Raw genomic sequence first — 22,144 nt, 5'->3', positions numbered from 1 at the left:
ATATATATATATATAAATGCATTTGAAATAAGTTCTCAGAGATGTTTTTAAGATTAATAATCAAATTCATCAGAAGACAGTTTCACTTACACAAATAAAGTGTATATATATATATATATATATATATATATATATATATATATATATATATATATATATATATATATATATATATATACCGGTATATTAATTTGAAGACATTTTTACTCACATTCACACATAGAATTGTAAATATTATTGGTTGTATATACTGAGATCCTTATTTTATTTTTATCCTTATCTTTTTTTATACCAATATATTTTGTAAACTGTTTATATGGGAATGGTGTAATTTTACTTATTTTTTTTAACTTATTTTAATTCTATCCTATTATATTATATTTCATTTTGCTCTATTTGTACTCCTGTTAACAGAAAATAATTTCCTGCAAGGGTATAAAGTAATTCTGATTCTGATTTAATTTAGTTTTTGCACTGTGGTTACTTTAGGAAGCCTTTCCTGATGTTTTCTCTTCTTATTCTGAAGTAGTTGTTTCCAAACTCCCCATCAGAAAAATGAAAAGACTTGATGGCTCACATGGTGCTGTAAATATGTATTTGTGAACATGGCTCTTTAGTGTTTGAGGATACTATAAATGGAGAGAAACATGCTGTTGTTGGCAAGGATTGCTGATACTAGTTAGCACCGCTACAAATAGAAAATCTCACTTTTGTCAGTATGGCAATTAGAAGATTCACAGCTCAGGTGGGAAGTTAGTTCCAGAATTTTAAAAAAAAAATATATATATATATCAATAATAGATGAAAATTTGAGCTTTGAGTCTTTAATTCACAACAAAAAATATCTATAAAATGTTCTGGATCCCCTTGGTCTGTGGAAATAGTTCAGATAGAAATAGACAAAGCTGATTGAATAAATAGACAGAAATTAAAGGCTAGATTTGTTTAAATAAAAATTATGTTATTGCAATAAAATATATAATTACTTTATGAAACCTCCTCTGGATCATAAAATGTTTCTAGAATTATGAAGGATATAATATGCTGTAATTCTTACTATTGTTACCTGAGTTCAGTCAATCCTCCTCCTCAGCCAGTTCAGTTTCTTTATGAACAACCACTCTGGTAACAGACATGTCAGGATGTTGCTCTTTGGCCTCCCTAATGGCCTGTGCCAATGCCTGCAGTACCCAAGGGCAGCCACATAGTGGCAACATCAAGCACAGCAGGCAGAGGAAGGGAAGGAGGGCAAAATGATGGGATTAAATAAAGAAAATAAATTAAATAAGAAGCATAAAGAAACATCATATGATGGCATGATGCAAAATTCAGTCACCATTTTACTCTCTTGGGTTGATAGATTGGTAAATAAAAAGACCGGTAGAGTAAATGGGTTTAGATTAGGAAATTATTCCAAGTGGAATAAAATTCCTAAAATGTAGCTAAACAGAATACAGACATGCAATTTAAATAAAGAATGGAAGGAGAGTCGTGCAAGTTTTTAATCCAAATCCATTTGAACTAAATCAATTCAGAATAAAAGCCACAAAATATCTGACATTTAAAGGAAAAGATGGCAAATAATAATAATAAAAAAGTAAAAATCTCAAGATCATTCAGGCATAAAGAAAAACATCCAACAAGGCAACATTTCTTTGGATGCAGAAATGAAGGGTGAAGAAAATAAAAAGAGCATTCTTGCTGCCAGCAACGTGATGGACATGTCACCAGAAATCTATTTACCAGTTGTTTTTTTTCATCCTAAAGGGACTGGTTGAGTAAACCTTAAAAGCCTGACACAGTTTCAACTGAACACATCTAAACCAACAACCTAAGAGTTTCCTTACATGGTTAACTCACCCTGAGATGAAGCTAAAACCTTAGAGACAAGCTGAGGGGCTTAAAAACCCACCTGATCGTGGTCAATGTCGCAGTCGCCTGTGATCACAATGCGCTTCTCGATCCTCGTTTCTGAGAGCCCACCCTTTAATGTCTGGAACAAAACGCAGGACAGGCCTTTGATGACTCACATTTGGAGATTTGCAATGGTGAGAAACAGCTGGGATGAAAGTCACAAACCAAGCAGGCTGTTTTGTTTTACTCCAGGGTTAAAATAAAACCCTTTTATTATGATAAAAAAAAAGCATCTGCACCAAATTCAGTTAGCTAAAAGGTCCAATTCAGGCTTAAAACAACAACAACTATTTATTATTCTTAATAAATATGAATTCCTAAATAAGAAATGAGTAAATTTTACAGGTGAGCATTTCGATTTTAACAGACGAGGGTCGCAGGTTAAATGTTCAGCTATAAAGGCATATCTGTATCAGTATGACTTTAACTTCCCACCCATACCTTTATACGTGGGAAAAATATTTATTTATATTTCAAATTAAGAAATTTTTAATAAAAAAAGATGCTTGAATTTAAAACACAACTAAAAGAAATTCTAAGTAAATGTATGTATGTATGATAATAATACTGGGTCCCTTCTCATACCTTGGTGATGTGTGTGGTTGTGGTGGTACACAAAGACTCGGATGTGATCGTCTGAGCGGTCATCAACACTCCAGGTTCACCATCACCATTACCATCCAGCTAAGTGAGAGAGGAAAAATTAGACTATTGTCGCCACATCAGCAAATTCCCAAACTGATCTCCAAACTCCAAGGCTGTGTCTGGATGAAGCCACGCCCAGCTGCTAGAAAGGAAGCACTTTGTAAAACGGCTAATAAGCAAAATTACAAACATCTTCCATAAAAATGCTAACAAACACAAGAAGAAGAAGAAAAAAACTCCCTGTGCTAAGAGTGCACCTGAGCGGCCTCGTATGTGATGGTCTTGGTTTCCGTGTGCACGATGGGCACCTCTTTAGTTGCTATCTCAGTTTTCTGGGCAGCAAACGTGTCTGATATAGTCACCATTTCTGTTTTTACCACAGGCGGCTGAGGAGGGAGGAGAGACAGGAAGGAGCGAGGGAGAAGGACAAGTGGTTAACAGGCTGAAATCTGAGACCGCTCTGGAATCAAACACATTAAGGAACTCTTTGGCATCACAATTACTTCCAAGGCTATAAAGTAAAGAAATGCTTCAAAGACATCGGTGCTTAAAAACAGTGATGTAGTTTAAGTTTTAATATGCAAAAATATTGGTCCCATTCAAGCCATGATTTTATGTGATAGACAAACACAAAGTAGTTCATAAATACTAAGAGGAAAATGATCCAGAGCTTAAAAATCTGAAAAGTGTGGCATGCTTTTGTATTTATCCAACTTTACTCTGATACTTTATCACCTAATTAGTGAAAAAGCTGTTCAGGGAGTTAGCAAACATGTCATATAGACCAAGACTTTAAAGATCAAAGTTACAACCTTTTTTCATAAAAAAATGCTGGAGTCAGACATGTTTGAATTCATGAGAAGGTAATGAGATGGATGTGCTCGACTCTGTGGACATAGTTTTGAAACTCATTCAAAGACGGCTTCTTTCTAAGAATCATCTTCTGCATCTAATCTACTTCGCTGGCTGAACTTGATCAGGATGCTAGACGGAGATACATAGTTATAAAAGGCCGCATGAAGATTGTGGAGCTGTTGTCCACTTCTCGGTAATCTGTGCTTTCACATATCAGCATTTAAATTTCCAACAACACAGAGAAAAGTAGGTTATTTGTCTCTATATGAATAAAAGTAACTAAAATGGTTTGAAAAGTTGCTAAATGTAAGGACAACGTAGCTCAGTTGGCAACAGTCCCTGTGGGTTCATTGGCTGATAACAGACGTGCCAAGAGATCAAAGCACAAAGAGAATAAATAACTGCAGTTAAACTAAATAATTGAAATCAGGTCAAATTAGATCAAAACACATTTAACATATGTATTTTTATGTATTTTTTCCATTAATTTTAGAGTTTCAATATGTCATTTTTATTTAAAATCACCTTGGGTGTGCCCACCACCAGGGGACGCACACACACCTCTATTTGTAAGCAAGTATACAAATATATATATATATACCAATACCAATGATTATTCATTCTGAATACAAATGCATGCTGCACTTTTCATATTTAAATGTTTCTTCTAAAACTGAATAAAACGTGTTCATTTATTTCTCTGACATAAAACACAAATAAATGCCACTGAATTTCAGGCTTTGAATATTTTCACATGGCACTGTGCATACTGTGTGAATGGCAGAGGGTGCAGATATATAAACAAAACAAACAGAAGCAATAAAATTCATGCAGATATGCGGGAGCTCTTAAACCCATGCGAACATCATGCAAGGAAATGCAAAACACAATCTAAAAGCTAGAGCAGCATCCCCAACACAGAACTTTCCGATGCATCAAACATGCAACTCCAAATATGAGACGGCACCAACATGCATAAAACATGAGCCAATAAAACCAGCAGGACTCTAATGGCTGGAAAAACAAAGCAGCTATTGAAATGTAAACAAGGCGACATTCAGATGAGTGGGTGGCATTTCCAAAGTGCTTGGCAATGACGATTTCTACAAATAAGAGGAGCAGCATCACTGCCAAACAGAATTAAAGGACACATAAACACATCTCATAAAGGTGAAAACCAGCATGCAAAATCAAAACACGCACACCTAAAAGCATCTTGCATCTCCCACTTAGGCCCCATTTACTTCACAACACAATTTAGGAGGAAACAAAACAGTGGCGCACCACAGAATGGCACTACCTATGAGGAGGATGGTATGAAATATGGAAAAGACGTGAGTCATTATGAATTGGTAAAATAGATTCATGAGGAATTAGACAAAACAGAGTGTCTGTAAACTGAGGTTTTCAGACACGTTCCTAACATCACCAAAGGTCCTTATAAGGCTTTAACTTTCACAGACAGATGAGTGTGAGAATGTACATGGGGCTTAAATTTTCACACAAGCAGGAAAAGGAAAGCTGGCAGAATGAGAAGCAGCAGGGAAAGAAGTGGGCGTTTCTACGGCTGGCAGGAAGGTTCAAACCCCGGAGAAGCTCTGCAGCTGGCTTTACCTCAGAGCAACATATAACCTGCGGCCGGGGATCCACTTCAACCAGCGAGGCTTCTCCGTTCATTTTAGGCTGCTCCTGTTCCTCTGTGGGATCGGCCATCTTGGTCTCCTCAGCATGGATGAGGCCATCTGGAGATTCTTCAGGTGTCACCATTGGATCATCCGTACTTTCCTCAGTCTCTCGTCCACTTTCTTTCTCCTCTTTCTCATCTGTCTTCTCTACATTTGTCTCCTCTTTCTCATCTTTCCTCTCTACCATGGTCTCCTCTTTAATGGACTCTTCTTCTTGATTGGTTTCTTCTGTGGGCTGGGTGACCTCTACAGCAAGAGATGGAACAACTGCAGCAGACACTTGCTGCTCCTCATCCTTCTTTATCTGCTCTTCTTCCTCTTCCTCCTCCTTCTCTTCTGGTATTTTAGTTTGACAGATGGATGCTGGAACATGAGCATGGTACTCTGCTTCCTCCTCACTCTGGCTCTCAGAAGAAGCCCCCTCTGGCTTCGTGGGCGCTACTTCCTCCACTGCAGTCGCTTCCTCTTCAACCTTCTCTTTCTGGTCCTGAGGTTCATCTTCGGCAGGGGGGATGACAGGAGAGTCGACCGTAATGGTCACAGCCCCGGATTTGGCTGCTCTGGAAACTTCTTGGATGACAATAGTTTCCTCGATTTCAACTTCGTGGGTCTACACACATGTACACAGAGTGCACAGGCACACACCATACGATGCACATAGAAGCAAAAAAAATGACACAAAAACAAAATATGATCATTGAACAAAAATGAAAAAAATAAAAAAAAAGAACATAACTGAGTTAACTGTGAAACATAAGGGAAAAATTAGATGATTCATTAAATGTTTCTGCAGGGTTTCCACACATTTTCCATGGAAGCTTTCCAGACTTTTTTATATTTGAACTTTCCAGAATTCACAACCTTTTAACTTAATGTAAAATATGAAATACTAAAGATGGTTATTCTAATACTACTAGAATATATGAGGAAGGAAGGAAGGAAGGAAGGAAGGAAGGAAGGAAGGAAGGAAGGAAGGAAGGAAGGAAGGAAGGAAGGAAGGAAGGAAGGAAGGAAGGAAGGAAGGAAGGAAGGAAGGAAGGAAGGAAGGAAGGAAGATTAAAAAGAAGAAATAACAGAGTAATAACATAAATAATTCTGGAAATAATTTTTTTTTTTTTTCAAATCCATACTTTCTGTGTAGGAACCCCGTTACTGGGTCGACTTAAAAAAGGGCAGTGGAAACAGAGCAGCTGAGACCAAATGAAGGCATGAAGGAGGCGACAGTCATGAATGGAGGGATGGAGGATCACAGACAATGTTAGTACCACCTTTGCAGGTTCTTTGGTATCAGAGCTGGGGTTATCAGCTGGAGAGGCTTCTGTTTGGGGAACACTGACCTGCATGACAGAGAAGTTAGGAGAACAACATCAATGAAGCACCAACAGTGAAATCATTGTTAGCAGCTAGAAACACTGGGATGCTTGTTAGCACAGCATGGGGAGGGAGGCTGCCTTTGTCATTTGCTCTTCCACTTCTTTTCCTTTCTCCCTGCAGCCTGCTGTTCTGCTCAGACACAAACTCGCTACACAGGAAGAACACAGCGGGCAGAGGGTCAAAATGAAACTAGAAATATTTGCTTACAAAAATAAGACAAAACAGAAAAAAATGCTACCGAAGAGTATTGTCCCCATACATGGAAATATGAAAGTGAAAACACATAATTTCATCTTAGCCTGGGTGAAATTATGTGCCTCAGTATCTGCTGCCTCCAACAGACTGAGGATGCAGATCTGGCACACTGTAGAAGATATGCAATCATTCAAAGCCAGAAGTGACAAACCCATGCAATGAACAGCTGTTAGTCAATTTAAATCAAATTAATTCTGAAAATAGATCATCAACAAGTGGCTGAGCATTAAATGTTCCCAGAAACAAAATGAATTCATGCAACACCAACAGAAGGCTTCTAAACACATCTGTCTATCATCCTTTATTTACTAAAATATTAAAAGATGTCAGTTTACTTTGAAACAGGCCAACTGGCAGCAGCAAAGAAAACAAGGTGAATCAGAAATTAACGGTTGTTCTAGAGATGTCCCAAGTATCAGCTCAATTTTATTAATGATCCACTGAGCTAAAACTCAACCCCTAATAGTCCCATTAATTCATTCTGAGGTTTCTTCAAACAGTTTAATGCTTTCCACCCTTTTCAATGACACTTGCAGCATGGAGAAGCCTGTACTGTATGCTGCAGTATAAGTGGGAGAGAAAACATCTAAAAAAAAAAAAATCACAGCAAAAGGCTAAGTTAAAGAAGCAGGATAGAAAAAGCTGAATCATATATATAAATATATAATATATAAAGTGAGTCAGATAACAAATTATCATCTGAAAGACAAATAATCCCACAGAATAAGAAAAAATATCCCAATACTGATATCTATGTATCATTTTTATTAATATAGACCTGATTTTTGATTGAATTAACCTTTTTTTATTTAACAGTGTAAAATCAATAGATATACATAATTTTATAAACTGGGTAGGACTGTGTAAGAGGGGTTAAACAGGGACATCGCTAGTTTTTAGGGTTATATAAGGTAAACTGACTCCTTAATGTTTAGTATTAGCAGAAGCACCTCAGTGGCAGAAAGTGCAGAGACAGGATGAGACAAAGACGAAGTGCAGACAGCAGTGGGAGCAGCAGCTGAGCATGTGGTCACAGCGCCTTCTAGTGTTGATTCAGTAGCACTGCAGGGAGGCCGAGTGGATGAACAGCACTCGGCAGCAGAGCGTCTGCTGAGAAGCACTGAAGCTATTTCGTCTTCAAGGCTCTACAGCAGAGAAAACGCAGACAAAACAGGCAGTAAAAGCATTTACTGAAGAACAAACATCCCTTCTGAATCGTAAAGCAACAGTTTCTCAGCAACTACAAGTAAAAAGTGTTTTAGTAGAGCAGAGTAAAAATGGAGTGAGAGTAAAACTCAGGTGCTGTGAGAAATAAAACCAAACATTAGTCCAGATATCAAAAGACAAAAATTTAAAGGATAATGAAGCGTTGGAAAAAATGTCAGGAAATAAACCAATAAACAGCAAGAAGGAAAGAAAAAAAACATTCAACCATCAAATGCAACAGAAGTTCCACCTTCACATAGAAGCACCTTAGTTTGCTTCGGCTAAAAAACACCCCAGCAATCATCAGCAGTCGAGATGAAAACATCCAGATGGACGTACCAACTGTTGCTGCTGGACACGTATCGTGGTGGCAGGAGAGGAGGTGAGACGTTTCTCCCACTGGTTGGGCTGAGGAGGAGAGGGAGGTGGTGCCTCCATAAAGGAGCGCTTGAGCTGGCTAATGCTAGCCTGGTGTTTCAGAACCTCGTCTTGGGTCTTATCGAGGTCCTGATGGGGGACGGGAGAGGATACGGGGAATGAGGGATGTGGGTGGAAGTAAATCAATTAAGAAAGGTGACAGGGATGAAAGGGAGCAGAGAGGAGGATGGGAGGAAATCAAAGGAGGGGGGATTAGGGCAGACAAGGATGGTTTTCAATAGAGTGTGTTCAGAGCAGAAGAAAATGGAGTTTCAGTGGAAGTATGGAGAGATTATGAGTCAGAAAAGTGATGAAAAAAAGAGGAAGATGGAGGGAAAAGATAAAAGGAGAAGAAACGAGGGAAAAAGATCGTTTATAGACATATTAGTCTGTCAACTCAAAGAGTGACAAGATGGAGGGCAGATTTCACTGAAGCTGTTTCTGTTGTTAAAAATGAGCTCAAAACTCTAAATAAACAACCTGACTTCAGTGAAACAGCCTTCCAACTCATCGAAGTTTTCATAAATAGTCATAAACAGGATGGCTGAATGTACAACATGGAGCTGATAGTATTACCTCTTTCTGCCATTTACTTTGACTTAGTAAACACGTCTGCTTCACCTCCCTTTGTATTTGGAGATTTTTTTTTCCTGCCTTAACTCTATTTTACTTTACATTTCTATGTGCAGTACTGTTGAAACATACTTTTTACATTTCGTTTTCGTCATTAAAAGTGTTCAGATGAAAATAATGTTAAAATGTAATCAGCGTTTACTGAGGAAAAAACTAAGCCTATAAACTGCTTGTGAGGGAAAACTCTCATCAAATCTTTGCACCAAGTTTTAAGCATCTGGAGGGATTTGGTCAATTTAGTCACATTCTGTGAATTGCTAAGCATGGATGGCTAATTTAAGGAAGTGATTTTATGCTGAGCTTTGACTAGGCTACTCCAAAACACTTACTGTTTCTGTTTTTTAGCGATTAGAAAGGACTGACTGGTGTAATTTGGATTACTGATCTGTTCAAAGACGACTTTATGTTGGAGTCAAACATTCAGAGAGCCGTTCTGGAGAACAGAACTCATGGCTCCATCATTAAAAGTGCTTTCCTCCAGCTTTCAAAGCAGACCATCACAGCATCAACACTGTGTTTAACTTTTAGAAAGGTATTATTTTTTATATATATTTTTTAAAAACCTTCTTACTTAAGTAAATAAAATTATCTTTTAAAAACTATATTTTGCATCAGACTCAGACTCCTTTTTTTCCTGTTTTAAAATGTGTTAAATGAACAATGCTAAAACATTTAGGAAACCAGAATTAACTTGGAAAAAATAAAAAAATATTTTTCTTATAGGTGAGTTACTAAATATTTATTTTTTTCATTCCTTCAAGCTGATGAAAATAAAGCACATTGCATGAGAGAAGACATCTAAAATAAATACCAACTTAAAATTACATTTGATAGAAAATTTTGCAAACCTAATAAACCTTTGATCAACTATTTTACATCTGAATCTCAGCTTGTTCAATAAAGCTGTATCCAGTTAAAAACCCTGATCTCTAATAGATCCGTTTGATGTTCTGCCATCCGTAGGAAATCGGTCAGTAGTTTAAAAGCAAAACCTAAAGTTTGTCTTATTTCCCCACTCTTTGAAACCAGGAAAAATATTTCCGATTTTACCCATCTAACCCTTTAAACTATCTAAATACCTAATTAGTACAATGGCAGAAGATCACTATCAGCCCCAATTTGAACAAACAGGTGTTTTGGGTTCGGTATAGCCAATCACAGGAATGAAGCTCCTTGGACAGAGGCAGGGGTTAGTGGGGTTAGATGGAGCTGCCTGGCAATAATCAAACTGACCAATCAAGGACAAAACAAGATAAAAACAGCCACACAAGCATGCACAGAGCATGCATTATAGTGGCGTCAATACACCACAGATCCTATTCACAAAGCAGCCATTGTGAACGCTCCGGCCTGGGAAATCGTTTCTAGATGAGCAAGTGTCTTCTGTGCTTTTGTGTTAAAGCACATCAAATAAATAGTTTGCATTTCACACATTCAGCCTGAAGAAACCTCCAAATTCTTTACTAGCAGAATGGCTGCAACACTTTAAGATGGAGATTCATGATTCAATCACTTTAAGTTAAAGTAGCTAAAGAAGCAGTTGATCAAAATAGCTGCTGTGCAAATCAGGACGATTAGCAATGAACATTCTTTAAAGTTTGTCAACCAGACGAGATTGGCTGAAAATCTGCAGGTAGCTGAAACTGAGAGAAAACTTTCACACGCCGGCATGCACACAGAGCCTGAGAGTGCGAGAGGGCAGCGGCCTCCTGGGTTTGTAGCTCTGAAGGCGTTAGAAAGAGTAGAAACATGGAGATCTGATTTTCATCCATCAGTCGACGCCAGTACCAACCTCCAACATTAAATTACTGTGCCTCACATAAATATTGTCCCCATGCACTCTCAATGGGCTCTGGAAGGCAGACATACAGCACAGAATGCAGAAAATAGAGGAAAAAATTACTCAAATGTGTAAAGAAAATTATATAAATCAAACAATTTTAATGTAATATTTCTAAATAAAACATGGGTGCAGGAACAACCAAACATTTTGGTTTTTCTGACGCTCTGGGTGCTGCTGCTCCTGGAACCCATGCCTCCATCTTATTTAGAAACACCACACCACCGACAGGCATGCAGAGAAACCAACAAACCCCCTACACATGTTTTCAACAATCCCAAAATGATGCAACGAACCACAGGCATGAAGCAATACCCCAAAACACAACCTGTGAAACTGACAGCCACAGCAGTACATCTGAAAGTGAAAATAATGGATGAAAAGGCCCATTCTTGATCAGCTTTTACAAACCCAGACCTTTGATTGAGTTTCTATCTTCTACAGAAGTGATAGGATCTGATCTGATCGGGCAACTTCAACCATTAAACCAACGAAGGCGAGCAGAGATGATGATTGACAGATCAATACACAATCAAGTCATCAATAACAGTGTTATAAACCTGAGAGGGGGCGGGCTCTGCACATCCAGGTGACTGTTGCTGGAGTATTCAGGGAGAAAGTGAGGACATGTTAGGATTACTGTCTTTCTACTCCTTTCCACTCACTTTAAACCATCTTAAGATCCAGCTTAGATTTGAGTTTAGATTAAATCAGACCTGGGACGGCATGGCTTCCACTTCAGCTTGGTTCAAGTTCACCTCCTTAGCCTTCAGTGTGGCAGACATGGGAGGTGGAGGTCAAAATGTAGGGGGGAGATGGGGGGAAGAAAACGGTGAAATGGATGATGGGAAAAGCTTATTGCCTTGTATTAGGGAACACTCCTGCGTGTTTGTGTGAAACTGTATGTATGACGTTGATAAGGTGTTATTCTATATAGAAGAACCAAATATGAGGATTTAACATCTTTATTTGTTTTTAATTTATTGTACAACAAAATAAAAACCAAGTGCAAAGATTTGTATCGACTAGAAAGAAGCTGAAATTTGCTTTACTTTAACCTCTGTGAGTTTTTTTTAATAATAAAAATGAAATATTGTCAATGGCTTTTATAGCAAGCTAGCAGGTATGTAGCGATAGGCTTAAAAGGTTACACACGTTAAACACATTATATAGAAAATGTTAAAACTGTCTTTAAACCATTCCTACACTGTTTAGCCTGATAGCAGAGGTTTTCTTTAACTGGGGTATAAAATGAAGCAGCACTACGTCTTTCCAGCATTTAGCTATCTACTGCCCGTTAGCCATTGTTACCAAAAAAAGCTATAAAACATTTTCCTCGCCCACAAGAAAAAACTTCTTGATTCTTTTTAAACATTTTTAAAAAGAGTCAATAGTGTAAAAAGTAAAGCTGCTGTCAGATGATTTTCTATTGAGAAATAAAGGTTAGAAAATTAAGGGTTTTTTTTCTTCTTTTTTACAGACCAAGAAATATCATATTGAGATATTTGCATCACCCGTTTTGGAAAGTATATGTATACAGTGATTGCTCTACTAATGGATCAACTGAATGAGATTTTAATGGCAGATAGGCGCACAATATTAAATAATGATAATGTAGAAGTCCAAAATATTTGGCTTATTTTGTGATCAAATGGTGTTTGCTATAAAATCTAATGTTATGTTAACACAGTTCAGTTTAAAAACATTGAAATAAATGGCAGATATAAAGTAACGGGAACATTTTTTTCTTATTTTTCTCAAACAAAAACAAAATATTCCCAACAAGCAAATTTTGTCGATGAAAATGAAGCTAATTATAGAAACATATTTTTAACAATTTCTTTATAAAATCTTTGCGCTCATCTCTAACACAATTTTCCAGCTACAATATATGGCAATGGTCTATAAGACTATTCTTTTTATTTAAAGGTGAGGCTGCTTAAACTAATTATCATGCTAAGTGTATGAGTTTTAACAATTTTAGCCAAGTTGACTTTTCTCACCCGGATTTTTTCCTCTGAAAACAAGATTTCTTAAGATAATTAAGATAATATCACTAATTGCACTTTTTTCTATAGCTTAGTAACCCCTTTTAAAACTACAGCTGGCAATTTACGATGAACGGGGTGTTTGTAAAGCAGCAGAGTGCAGGCTAGCTGCACTAGCTAACAGAGAGGAAAGCATGCACAATAAACGTTTTTAAACTGTTGGTCTATTGCATATACATACATACATATATACTGTCTATATAACAAAATCAACAGGAAAATTAAGGTCTTTTATAAAATTATGACTCTTAATCAGTATGGTAAATAATTTAACCAGCAGGATAAATATTTGCATTTGCTTTTCTGCTCCATCTAATCGATCTTATCAAACCATACAGTGATAATCTCCTACCAGCCCATTCCTATATTTATATAAATGTGTGTATAATTTATCTATTCCAAAAGTTTATCTTTTCTATACATTTTTATTAATTTAATACATCAAAGAGCAGCTGAATGTTAAAAAGGTAATAAATACAGAGTAAGAATCTAAGAAATGTATACATATTTTTAAATACTACATATTTTGACCTGCTCTGGTGATTTATGAGACATTGTCATCAGAAATCACTTCTGTTTTAATTTTACACTTTAAATACATCTACTTAGACTATATTTTATGTAAGTACAATTTAGCTTTTATCTCCCTTTTTAAAGTAATTTCAATTATTTCCTTCTTTGCTTTGGAAAAAGTAGAGCGAGGTGCAGGGCAGTTAAGAAGAGGTTGACTATCAGGGTGGCAGGGAAAAACAAAAGGAAGCATTTGCATTGATCAGTGTTTACATTCTCACCAAGACGGACAAAAAAAAAAGTGAAAGTGAGAAATCTGAATGTTTGATTTATGCGGCAGGATCACACATCTCCTGGATCCAGCTGGCGGCTGCATGGCGCCTGGTGTGAGGGGGGGTGTGTGTCGGTGTCAGAGCTGAGGCTTCCTGGTCTACACCAGAGCTTAAATGATGCTCGTCTGGCTGGTTGCTGATGAACACGGGCAAAGGCGTCTTTCTTCGACTGGAGACTGTGATCTCCAAGTAGGACAGGGTCAGACCGAGGGGTGTGGCTAAAATAAGGGCTAAAACCACTGACTGGCTTGCTGTCAGCATCACAAAAAGCAGGAAGAGTGCCAAGAGGAAGGGGAGGAAGAAAGGGGAGGGGTTTAGGAGGTAACGATGGAGAGAAGCAGTAAAGTTAGATGGATGGAGGGGGCTCAGAGGAGGAAGAGAGGGATGGGAAGAGAAAGAAAAGGAGGAGAGCGAGGAAAAGGAGACAATGTGAGGGCAGGTAATGGAGAGTTTGGGTAAATGTAGCTGCTTTGTGTGGAAAGGAAGAGTAGGAATCAGTTTTAAGACCTTTCGGGGTAGTTGTGTCAAAAATGCCAGAAAATGAGTCCACTGGGATGCTAAACTGTTAATAACTGGACGTAACTTAGACCTAAATGTGCTGAAAGCTGAATATTTATGTCCAGAGGTGTTAAAATAAATGCTCAGCTTTCCTGCTAATCCTGAAAATATATTCCTGGGAATACACCTGCTTTCACTCTTGCCTAAAACAGAGAGAAAACCCAAGATAAAGCAGGCAAATTTAACCACACCCTTCAGAGAGAACCACTGTCGCAAATCTGTCAAGCCAGTCGTTGCTGTGGTAACGCCCTCCTCGTGTTTCACAAACTCTGAACTGAGTGTCTGGGGGGCAGCGAGTGGCTGAGAGCTTGCAGAGGTTTGAATCAGGTGTCCAAGATCAGCAAGCCGCTGATCGGTGAGAAACGAGAGGGTGTTTGAGGGAAGACTCCACAACGAGTGTGCGGTGGCTTCCGCCTCGTTGGCGCGGTCGTCGTCTTCTGAGATGTCTGAAAGGGCGCGGTCAAGCTCCGAGATGGAGTCGAGGGAAGGGGGGATGGATGAGAGTGAGGATGATGAGGAGAAGGAGAGAGGAAACATAAAGATTGACTAACGGATGAGGGGGGGGAGGCGAGGTAAAACATACATGGGGATAAAATGGAGCAAAATAGAGGGAGAGTAAAATGCATAATGTTGGAAAAGTAAAAAAGCAAGATGTGAAAAATGAACAGAAACAATAAACCAAAATAAGTAAAAGCATTTCGTGACAGGAAAATATAAAATCATGCAGATGGGATGTGGGAAAAACAAATTATAGGGGGTGTTTTTGGAGGAAAAAGAGAAAGGGAAAGAAACATTACATTAGTCAGTGAACGACACAGCACAACAACTCAAAAAGTGATCGTAGCAGGGCAGAGAGAAGTGCAGAAAATAAAGGGCACGAGTGTTCAGAGAAACTGTCAAGTGAGGATCAGGAGAAAAGGGTTGGCAGTGAGGAAAAGGTGGCAAGACAGGAGACATGCACTGCAAAATACACTGCTGGGGTTTTAGGAGGGAGCAGTGCCCCCCTCTGGACACACTGGGATATTGCTGTTCAGGTAGGAGGATGCAGAATATGTGCACAGCCAGGGGTAATAGCTATTCAAGTAAAAATTAAAATAAAAAAATGGAGACTTATGTCAGGAGAGGGACTTTCTACTAAAGAAGAAACATCAGCTTCCAAATATATTGAGAGAAGGTGGAAAAGGGTCGGCCTAAAAAAATGGATCTTTAATTATATTTGCGTAATCCTGCACTGAGAATAATCCAACATTTCATCAAAGAACATTTAATCAACAGTTAATATGATAGGACAAAGCAACAGCTTTTGACGCCTTAAATGACTCTTGGTTAATACTTCATTTATCTCTTCTTTCTTTTATCGTGAAATTTGTGAGTACATTATAATTTTTTTATGCATGTTATATATGATTTATTCATATTTTTAATTTTATGCTGAATAGAGATAAAAATAAAACTGTATTCCATTTGAATGTGTGTGAGTTGACACAGAGGATCATTTATATTAGTTAATCTTCAAAATACGAAACTCCTGGAGGACATGTAAACTCAATAGGGCAGATGTTTCAAAAAGAAACCAGACCTACAATGTTCTTTATAGAGAATAGTAGGAAATTGTGACATTTAACAGTTACCAGTCATCCACCGTTAGATCCTCCTCTATTCTGTTCAACCATCACAAACGTAAACAAACACAGTTGCTAAATCCACTGGGAGTTTTAATGGAGTCGTGTGCTTTTGTCAGGTCTGGTGTAAAAAGAGTGGACTCAGGTCTCTGGATGATCTGTAATCGGTCAAAGATCATTTATGTTTAAGCTATAATGCTGTGAAATGTTCTAAAACGTTTTAATAGGAGGCTGATTTTCAACCAAACATTTATATAGAAGATTATAGATTTCTCAGAACTGGGTTTCATCCACTATCAGTTTGACTGGTTTTGGCTAATAAATGGTATATTTAAAGGTTTCAGGCTCAAATAGAATTGAGTATGGCTCCCTACGTCTCTTAAAATATATTCCAAGCCTGAAGGAATTTATTAGTTGTTGCATCGTCAAAGGCAATGTGAGGTTAAGCATAAAAACTGACACGCTGAAAGAAAACATTACTGTTGAATTCTACTTCTGTTAACATTTCAAGGATTTTATTAGGGAACATTCAGATAAAAGTAAAGAAAGCCAAGTCGTTATAAAAGCCTGACATCTGGATCCTCATTTTGGTTCTATTCAAGTCCTCCCTGTGGCCATCACTGCTTTCTGAAGTGAGCAGAGGCTCTATTTTTTAAAGTTAACAGAAACAGGAAAGTGATGCTTTTATCACGTCTCAACAAACTAAAGTGTGAGTTTTCTCCAAGAAATGGAATAAAAACATCATTAGTTATTTGCTGTTTTCTAGAGTTTAATCTCTTACTGTGGAAGCATAATGACCTTAGCTCATACACACCTTGGAGTCAGAGTGGAGCTCTAGATGAGGGTCCCGTCCGTTCTCAGCCGTCTCACTTCCAGCCTCAGTGATGCTGATCATTGGAGCTGAAGGGACAAAAAAACACCAACAAAAAACAGGTCATCTAACTGCTTAATATTTAGAGAAGAAAATTCAAGATCAGAAGTTTGATATAAAGATGTCGAATTAACGATTGTTTTGTTAATTTAGATTTAAACTGATTACTAATGTGATGATCTTTAAAAAAAAAAAAAAACTGTAGCTTTTACTGCACAGAGTAATGATAAGAATAATGGATGGTGAGCTGTAATAACACAATGTGTCCAGCAGGGGTCATTGTTTGTTAATTGGAAAATGTCTCGGACAGAAAACAGAGAAACTGCTGCAAAATAACCAAATGTGGAAAATCTTAGGAAAACACTGTGTTCTGTTTTATTTAGTTTTTTAAAGAGGAAACAAAATGATTGCTGGTGTTTTATGCAGAAACGACTACAGCTCCAACGTCAGGTTTAGTTCATGCATAGGTTTATAACTTTACTCTTATTACTCAATAGCCAGTGTCAGGTTTCTTTTTACTGTAAGTCTTTTCAATAAACAGAGGATTCTTTATTTTCATCTTTCCCTCGCTCTGTCTCTCAGTGTGTAACAGGAAACAGATGCTCCAGCTATTTCCGGTATCTGGTTTGACATGCAGCATATCAGATCCATTTCAAAAAAGATATTCAGACATAAATTTATGAAATTCCTATCGTTTCATGCTTGAAATTCCTTTTTTTGAGCATATTTCCTTTAATGTCAAGTGTTTCTCATATACTGAGGTGCAGCAAAGGTTACCTCCATCCAGACTGCGGCTGATGCGTTTAGAGGAGGTGCGCTCAAAGCTGGGTGCTGGTCTGTCTATCAGGGAACTGGCCAGCCGGGTCTGGGCCTGAGTTCGCCCACTGTAGCGGAACTTGGATCCCAGGGTCAAAAAGCGGGCCTTGGTAGGAGTCTCTGAAGCATTTAACCTGAAGACAAGAAACGGAGCATACCTGAATCATATTCAATGTTTTTCTTTGAAATAACCTCTCTCAGTTACCTTTATATGCACATGCCCAGTCAGACAGGATATTGAAGCTTATTCCATGTCTTATTTCATACAAACAGAGCTGCACAGGAATCCAGCAGCGTGCGCCTGGATTGACTTTCTGTGTTTGTGTGTGAGTGTATCTTTTACAGAAATGATCAGCCAATGAGACAAAGGAACATAATCGTGCTTGCTGAGCCAAATTAAGCTCCCAGAACTCTACACAGCTAACTCACATCCCCGTGCAGCATGTGTGTTTCACTGTATGTGGTCATTTCTACCTGAAGAAGCTGTGGTTTTCAACGCAGACTTTCCACAGCTTTTTAGCAGATCGATGATTCTGGAGTTTGAATCCCACAGTGCTTTCGAACTGCTCCGTCTATCCAAGAAAGCACAAAAAAACATGCAGAAACTGGTTAACTGCACAAACTGAAGTATGTGCAGCATATCCATCCATCTATCTCTACCTCTCCTGGTCTGATCTTGATATAGAAGTTGTTCCTCTTGTACGAGATCTTCAGGATTTTGGGCCAAGCGAACCGATTTATCCGCAGTCGGTCTTTGTACACCAGCAGTCCATTAGCGCAGACGCCTAGCATGATATCCACTCCCTCTGAATCCTGTCAGTCAGATAAACACATAGAAAATAAATAAAATCACTTGAAGCAAATATCAGTCTGATATTAAACTTGTGTTAACGGCACCAGTATGTCCAAACCAGATCATGCTGTGCATCAATTGATTTTTAAAGTAGTCAGCTAAAGGTTGGGGGGGAAACCCAATTACCACACACTCATCCACACCCACACACACCAGCAGGGCTTTTACATTGAAGCCCATTTGGTGGTAGTACGGGTGAATTGATTACGGTAATGAATTAACTGGATAATCAGTTGCACTAATGGAGAGTGCTGTAGGTTGACAATAGACTGTTTTACTAGATTTTACACATCAAATGAAAAATGCTATGCTAAAGGCTGAACATTGATTTTTGCCATTATTCTGCAAAGACTAATAGACTTTAGTTGTTTGATCAATAACACAGATAATCAAATTTAAACGTGGACAGTGGCACTATAAGCTTTTCAGACAGCTGAGGGATCTTCAGATTTTATTTACACAAAAAACTTCTTTTATTTAGCTTTTATGCATTAATTCTGCAGCCTGACATTTTAGAAAGACATGTTGGTACATGTCTTTGGTAAATGACATGTTTTTACACTGGAAAAAATTGAAATGTAGATAAGTCATTGTTTCTTAAAATAAGTGCATTTGTTCTTGGATTGAGGAGGTAAGAAAACACAACTGTATTGTCTTATTTAGAGTGCATATAATCTACTTATCTTATTTTAAGAAATGTTTACTTATTTCTAGATAGTTTTTCCAGTGTATATAACATTTGAATGATATTTGCAACAGTTCTCAACTATGTTGCAGATGCAAAGCAAACCCCAGGTTCCTTAAAACCATTATTAGCATTTAATTTTTGTCCTTCTTTAGTTGTAATAAAAGGTTTAAGGACTCCTTTCCAGTCTTTAGAGTAATACAACTTTCAAACACATCATAATTAAGCCAATATAGATCCTGCATTTCCAGAATCATAAATTTTATGTGACTAACTCTCTTGGTGCTGGACCTAAGTGGAACGTGTCCTTAAAGAGGACTCGCCTCTCTCCAGATTAAACTGGTCTCTCCTCATCCTGGTCTAACATTATTTGAACTCTTTTATATTTATCTCCATCATGATCCCTTATTCTCGTGTGTATTCCCGAGCTCATGCACATAAGGAAATATGCACCCAGTTGGCTGATGATCCGCTATCTTAGCCTGTTCCCATGGAAACGGCCTCCCCGAGTGTTTGCACAGCTGACAAACACAGATACAAACATGCGAGCGCACCGGCACGCTCGACCCACATCAAAGGAGCCGGACTAGGCCCAAGATGTCAACAACAATGGAGAGGAAGAGAAGGAGGTGTTCATTTATTCATACCTTAGCGGGGTGCAGGTCCACCCCATACATGGAGAGCTTCTTGGCATTTTCTAGAAACTGCAGGTCCGCCTGTGCGGGTGTCATTCCCCTAAAAAGGAAGAAGAGCCAACATTAAAAGAAATGTAGTTTTCGGGGCATAAATACAATCCAGTCACATAACAGCTGAAACAACACATCTATCAAACTAACATCTCCCTGAGCTTCCAGGCTCCCTGAATCCCTTCCTCTCTTACCTGTGGGATTTGTGGAGTTCAAGAATCTTCTCCTCCATCTCTTTGTTCTGATTGGACTCGAGCTTCAGCTGACTGATGAAGTCCAGAGGGCGGGGCTGATCGGGTTCATGATCACCAAATTCAGCCTGCAAAAGATTCAAAACAGAATCCATCATTGGAGCTAAATACACAATTACACATGCTTCAACGTGTATTACGTTGGAAACACAAAATGCTACACATTACGTATATTTTTTAGCTCTCTACCTGCAACGTGTATGACCCCAGCAAGGCGTGGGTGACGAACGAGCAAGGCAGCCGTCCAGAAGCAACATCCTCCCGCAGCTGCAGACACAAAAGGTATCTAAAAATGATAAGGTGAGAAAAGAGGCTCAAAACAGGAAGCTGGATTGGATCTTAGTCTTGACTCAGTGGAGCAGCTTTCTTTCTATTTTGCTGTTAAAGGTCTTGAATCGCTAAAGACACTTTAATCTAGCATCAAGCAGCTGTTAAACTTTTAAACTATTACTGCCTTCAACTAGATCCATAAGCTGTTTACATCTGGTATTAATTGTCTTTCATGCACAAATATCACACGTACATTTCGTACATCCATCTTTAATGGATCTGGTTCACTTTCACTGAATTTGCTGTATGACTCATTTTCAGTCATTGTGGGTGGTTGTTTTCAACGAATCTGAGCAACAAAGAGCCTAACATGAAAAAGCAGGCCAATGCAGTTGGATGTAATAGATACTTTATTAGGAAAAATAGCTCTGGTGGAGAACATAAACACTGCTGAAACACAAGGAGATATTGTCAGGATGTTTTTTGGATAGGCAAGATTAAAGTCCCCCCTCCAAAGAAAGGGAATATCAGTCTGGGTCTGCAAGTAGGAGGGACTGGTCAGCTTAATGGCTGGAAGTCAAGGTGAAAGGGGATTCTTTGAAAATGCTGCTTTCCCCCTCCCAATATGTGTCTTTGTCCTAAGAAGCCATAAATTAAAGCAGTTATGGAATTAAACATTATTTTATACAGAAGCAAAGATTTATGACACTAGATTGAGCTGAAATAATCTTTTAATCCCTAGACAAATATCTGAAACCTACAAAGAACCAACTAATAGATTAATGAATGATTTAATATACATCTGATAAAATTCTTTAAAGCAAGGATCGTTCTTTGCTTGCTTAGACTCAGTAAGCTTTAGGAACGTCAGGTTACTGGCAACACTGAGGGGCTCCACTGCCTCCGGCCTGTAATATCTTCTCTACCTTTGGCTATTAATGCTCTCTATCTGAAAACGGGAAAAACAGATTTAGAATTAAAAAAAAACATGACCTATTCTTTAGAAGATCTTTCTAATGCTTTTTTTTGTAAATTTACCAATTTAGACATTCTGAGGGCGACCTGCTCCAACAGTCCTTCTAAATAAGAGGAGAGCTGATGAAACCAGAGAGTCAGAGACCAAAGGTGAGCTGTCTGACCTCAACATAGGATCTATGATTTCTTCTATGATTAAATATAGTTTTCTATAGACAGAAAAATCCTTCTTTCCTCTGTACTAACTCAAGTCGCTCCTAGACACCAGACAATGGTGTTCATCACTACTGATCTTTCAAGTAGAATCAAAAAAATTTAATTCATAATTTTCCACAAATTTCAGCATTTAATATTATGTACTCTCTTTTTGCAAGTTTTTTATCATTCATTTTAAAACCTAAAAATTGAATTCCCACAGTAGTTATTTAAAAAGGAAAAATATCCTGATATTTATTGAATGCAACTTATTTTCCTTTTTTTTTTTATATTTCCTTTCATGTTGGCGGCTCTAAACATCTTTTATATGCTGGTCTGAAGTTAAAAAAATGTCTCTCTGGATTGCAAAGGCTGCAGACCCCAGAACTAAACACAAACCTAATCTTTTCTGTTGTTCCCACACGTAACCGTCGCAGTGAGATGACTTTGTGTTCATATTTGCATTTTTGTTTGGTTCCCTTTGATTCTCTGTTTTCTGGTTTCCCATGTTGCTGCTTTAACTTGTCAGCTATTCTCACCAGTTCCTCTTTGCACCGAGAGGCACACATTTTTCCTCGGTTGATCACACCAATTTCCTAGGGTTTTTATCCTCATTTTTAGTTTGCCTTAACTATGACTTCTGTTTAA

General features: G+C 38.1%; 1 protein-coding gene across 1 annotated transcript in view; it reads right to left on the bottom strand.

Annotated features, from left to right (window-relative positions):
* The window catches only part of epb41l2 (erythrocyte membrane protein band 4.1 like 2), a 57,239-nt gene that overhangs the window by 3,262 nt on the left and 31,833 nt on the right, over positions 1 to 22,144 (bottom strand). The window contains exons 8-23 of the mRNA XM_038293242.1: positions 20,246 to 20,342; positions 20,000 to 20,124; positions 19,767 to 19,854; positions 18,242 to 18,394; positions 18,056 to 18,153; positions 17,543 to 17,715; positions 16,709 to 16,794; positions 10,777 to 10,836; positions 8,274 to 8,441; positions 7,679 to 7,873; positions 6,368 to 6,436; positions 5,029 to 5,709; positions 2,817 to 2,945; positions 2,500 to 2,598; positions 1,913 to 1,993; positions 1,067 to 1,181 (exon numbers count right to left, since the gene is read on the bottom strand). Coding sequence (XP_038149170.1) covers positions 1,077 to 1,181; positions 1,913 to 1,993; positions 2,500 to 2,598; positions 2,817 to 2,945; positions 5,029 to 5,709; positions 6,368 to 6,436; positions 7,679 to 7,873; positions 8,274 to 8,441; positions 10,777 to 10,836; positions 16,709 to 16,794; positions 17,543 to 17,715; positions 18,056 to 18,153; positions 18,242 to 18,394; positions 19,767 to 19,854; positions 20,000 to 20,124; positions 20,246 to 20,342 — 2,407 coding nt within the window. The 3' untranslated portion in view covers positions 1,067 to 1,076. The remainder of the gene's footprint in view (positions 1 to 1,066; positions 1,182 to 1,912; positions 1,994 to 2,499; positions 2,599 to 2,816; positions 2,946 to 5,028; positions 5,710 to 6,367; positions 6,437 to 7,678; positions 7,874 to 8,273; positions 8,442 to 10,776; positions 10,837 to 16,708; positions 16,795 to 17,542; positions 17,716 to 18,055; positions 18,154 to 18,241; positions 18,395 to 19,766; positions 19,855 to 19,999; positions 20,125 to 20,245; positions 20,343 to 22,144) is intronic.

Source organism: Cyprinodon tularosa, unplaced genomic scaffold (assembly GCF_016077235.1).
Source record: "Cyprinodon tularosa strain WSP-4 unplaced genomic scaffold, ASM1607723v1 ctg323, whole genome shotgun sequence".
Classification (NCBI taxonomy): domain Eukaryota; kingdom Metazoa; phylum Chordata; class Actinopteri; order Cyprinodontiformes; family Cyprinodontidae; genus Cyprinodon; species Cyprinodon tularosa.
The sequence above is the reverse complement of the archived record's forward strand: the minus strand, read 5'-3'. Positions and strand labels throughout refer to the sequence as shown.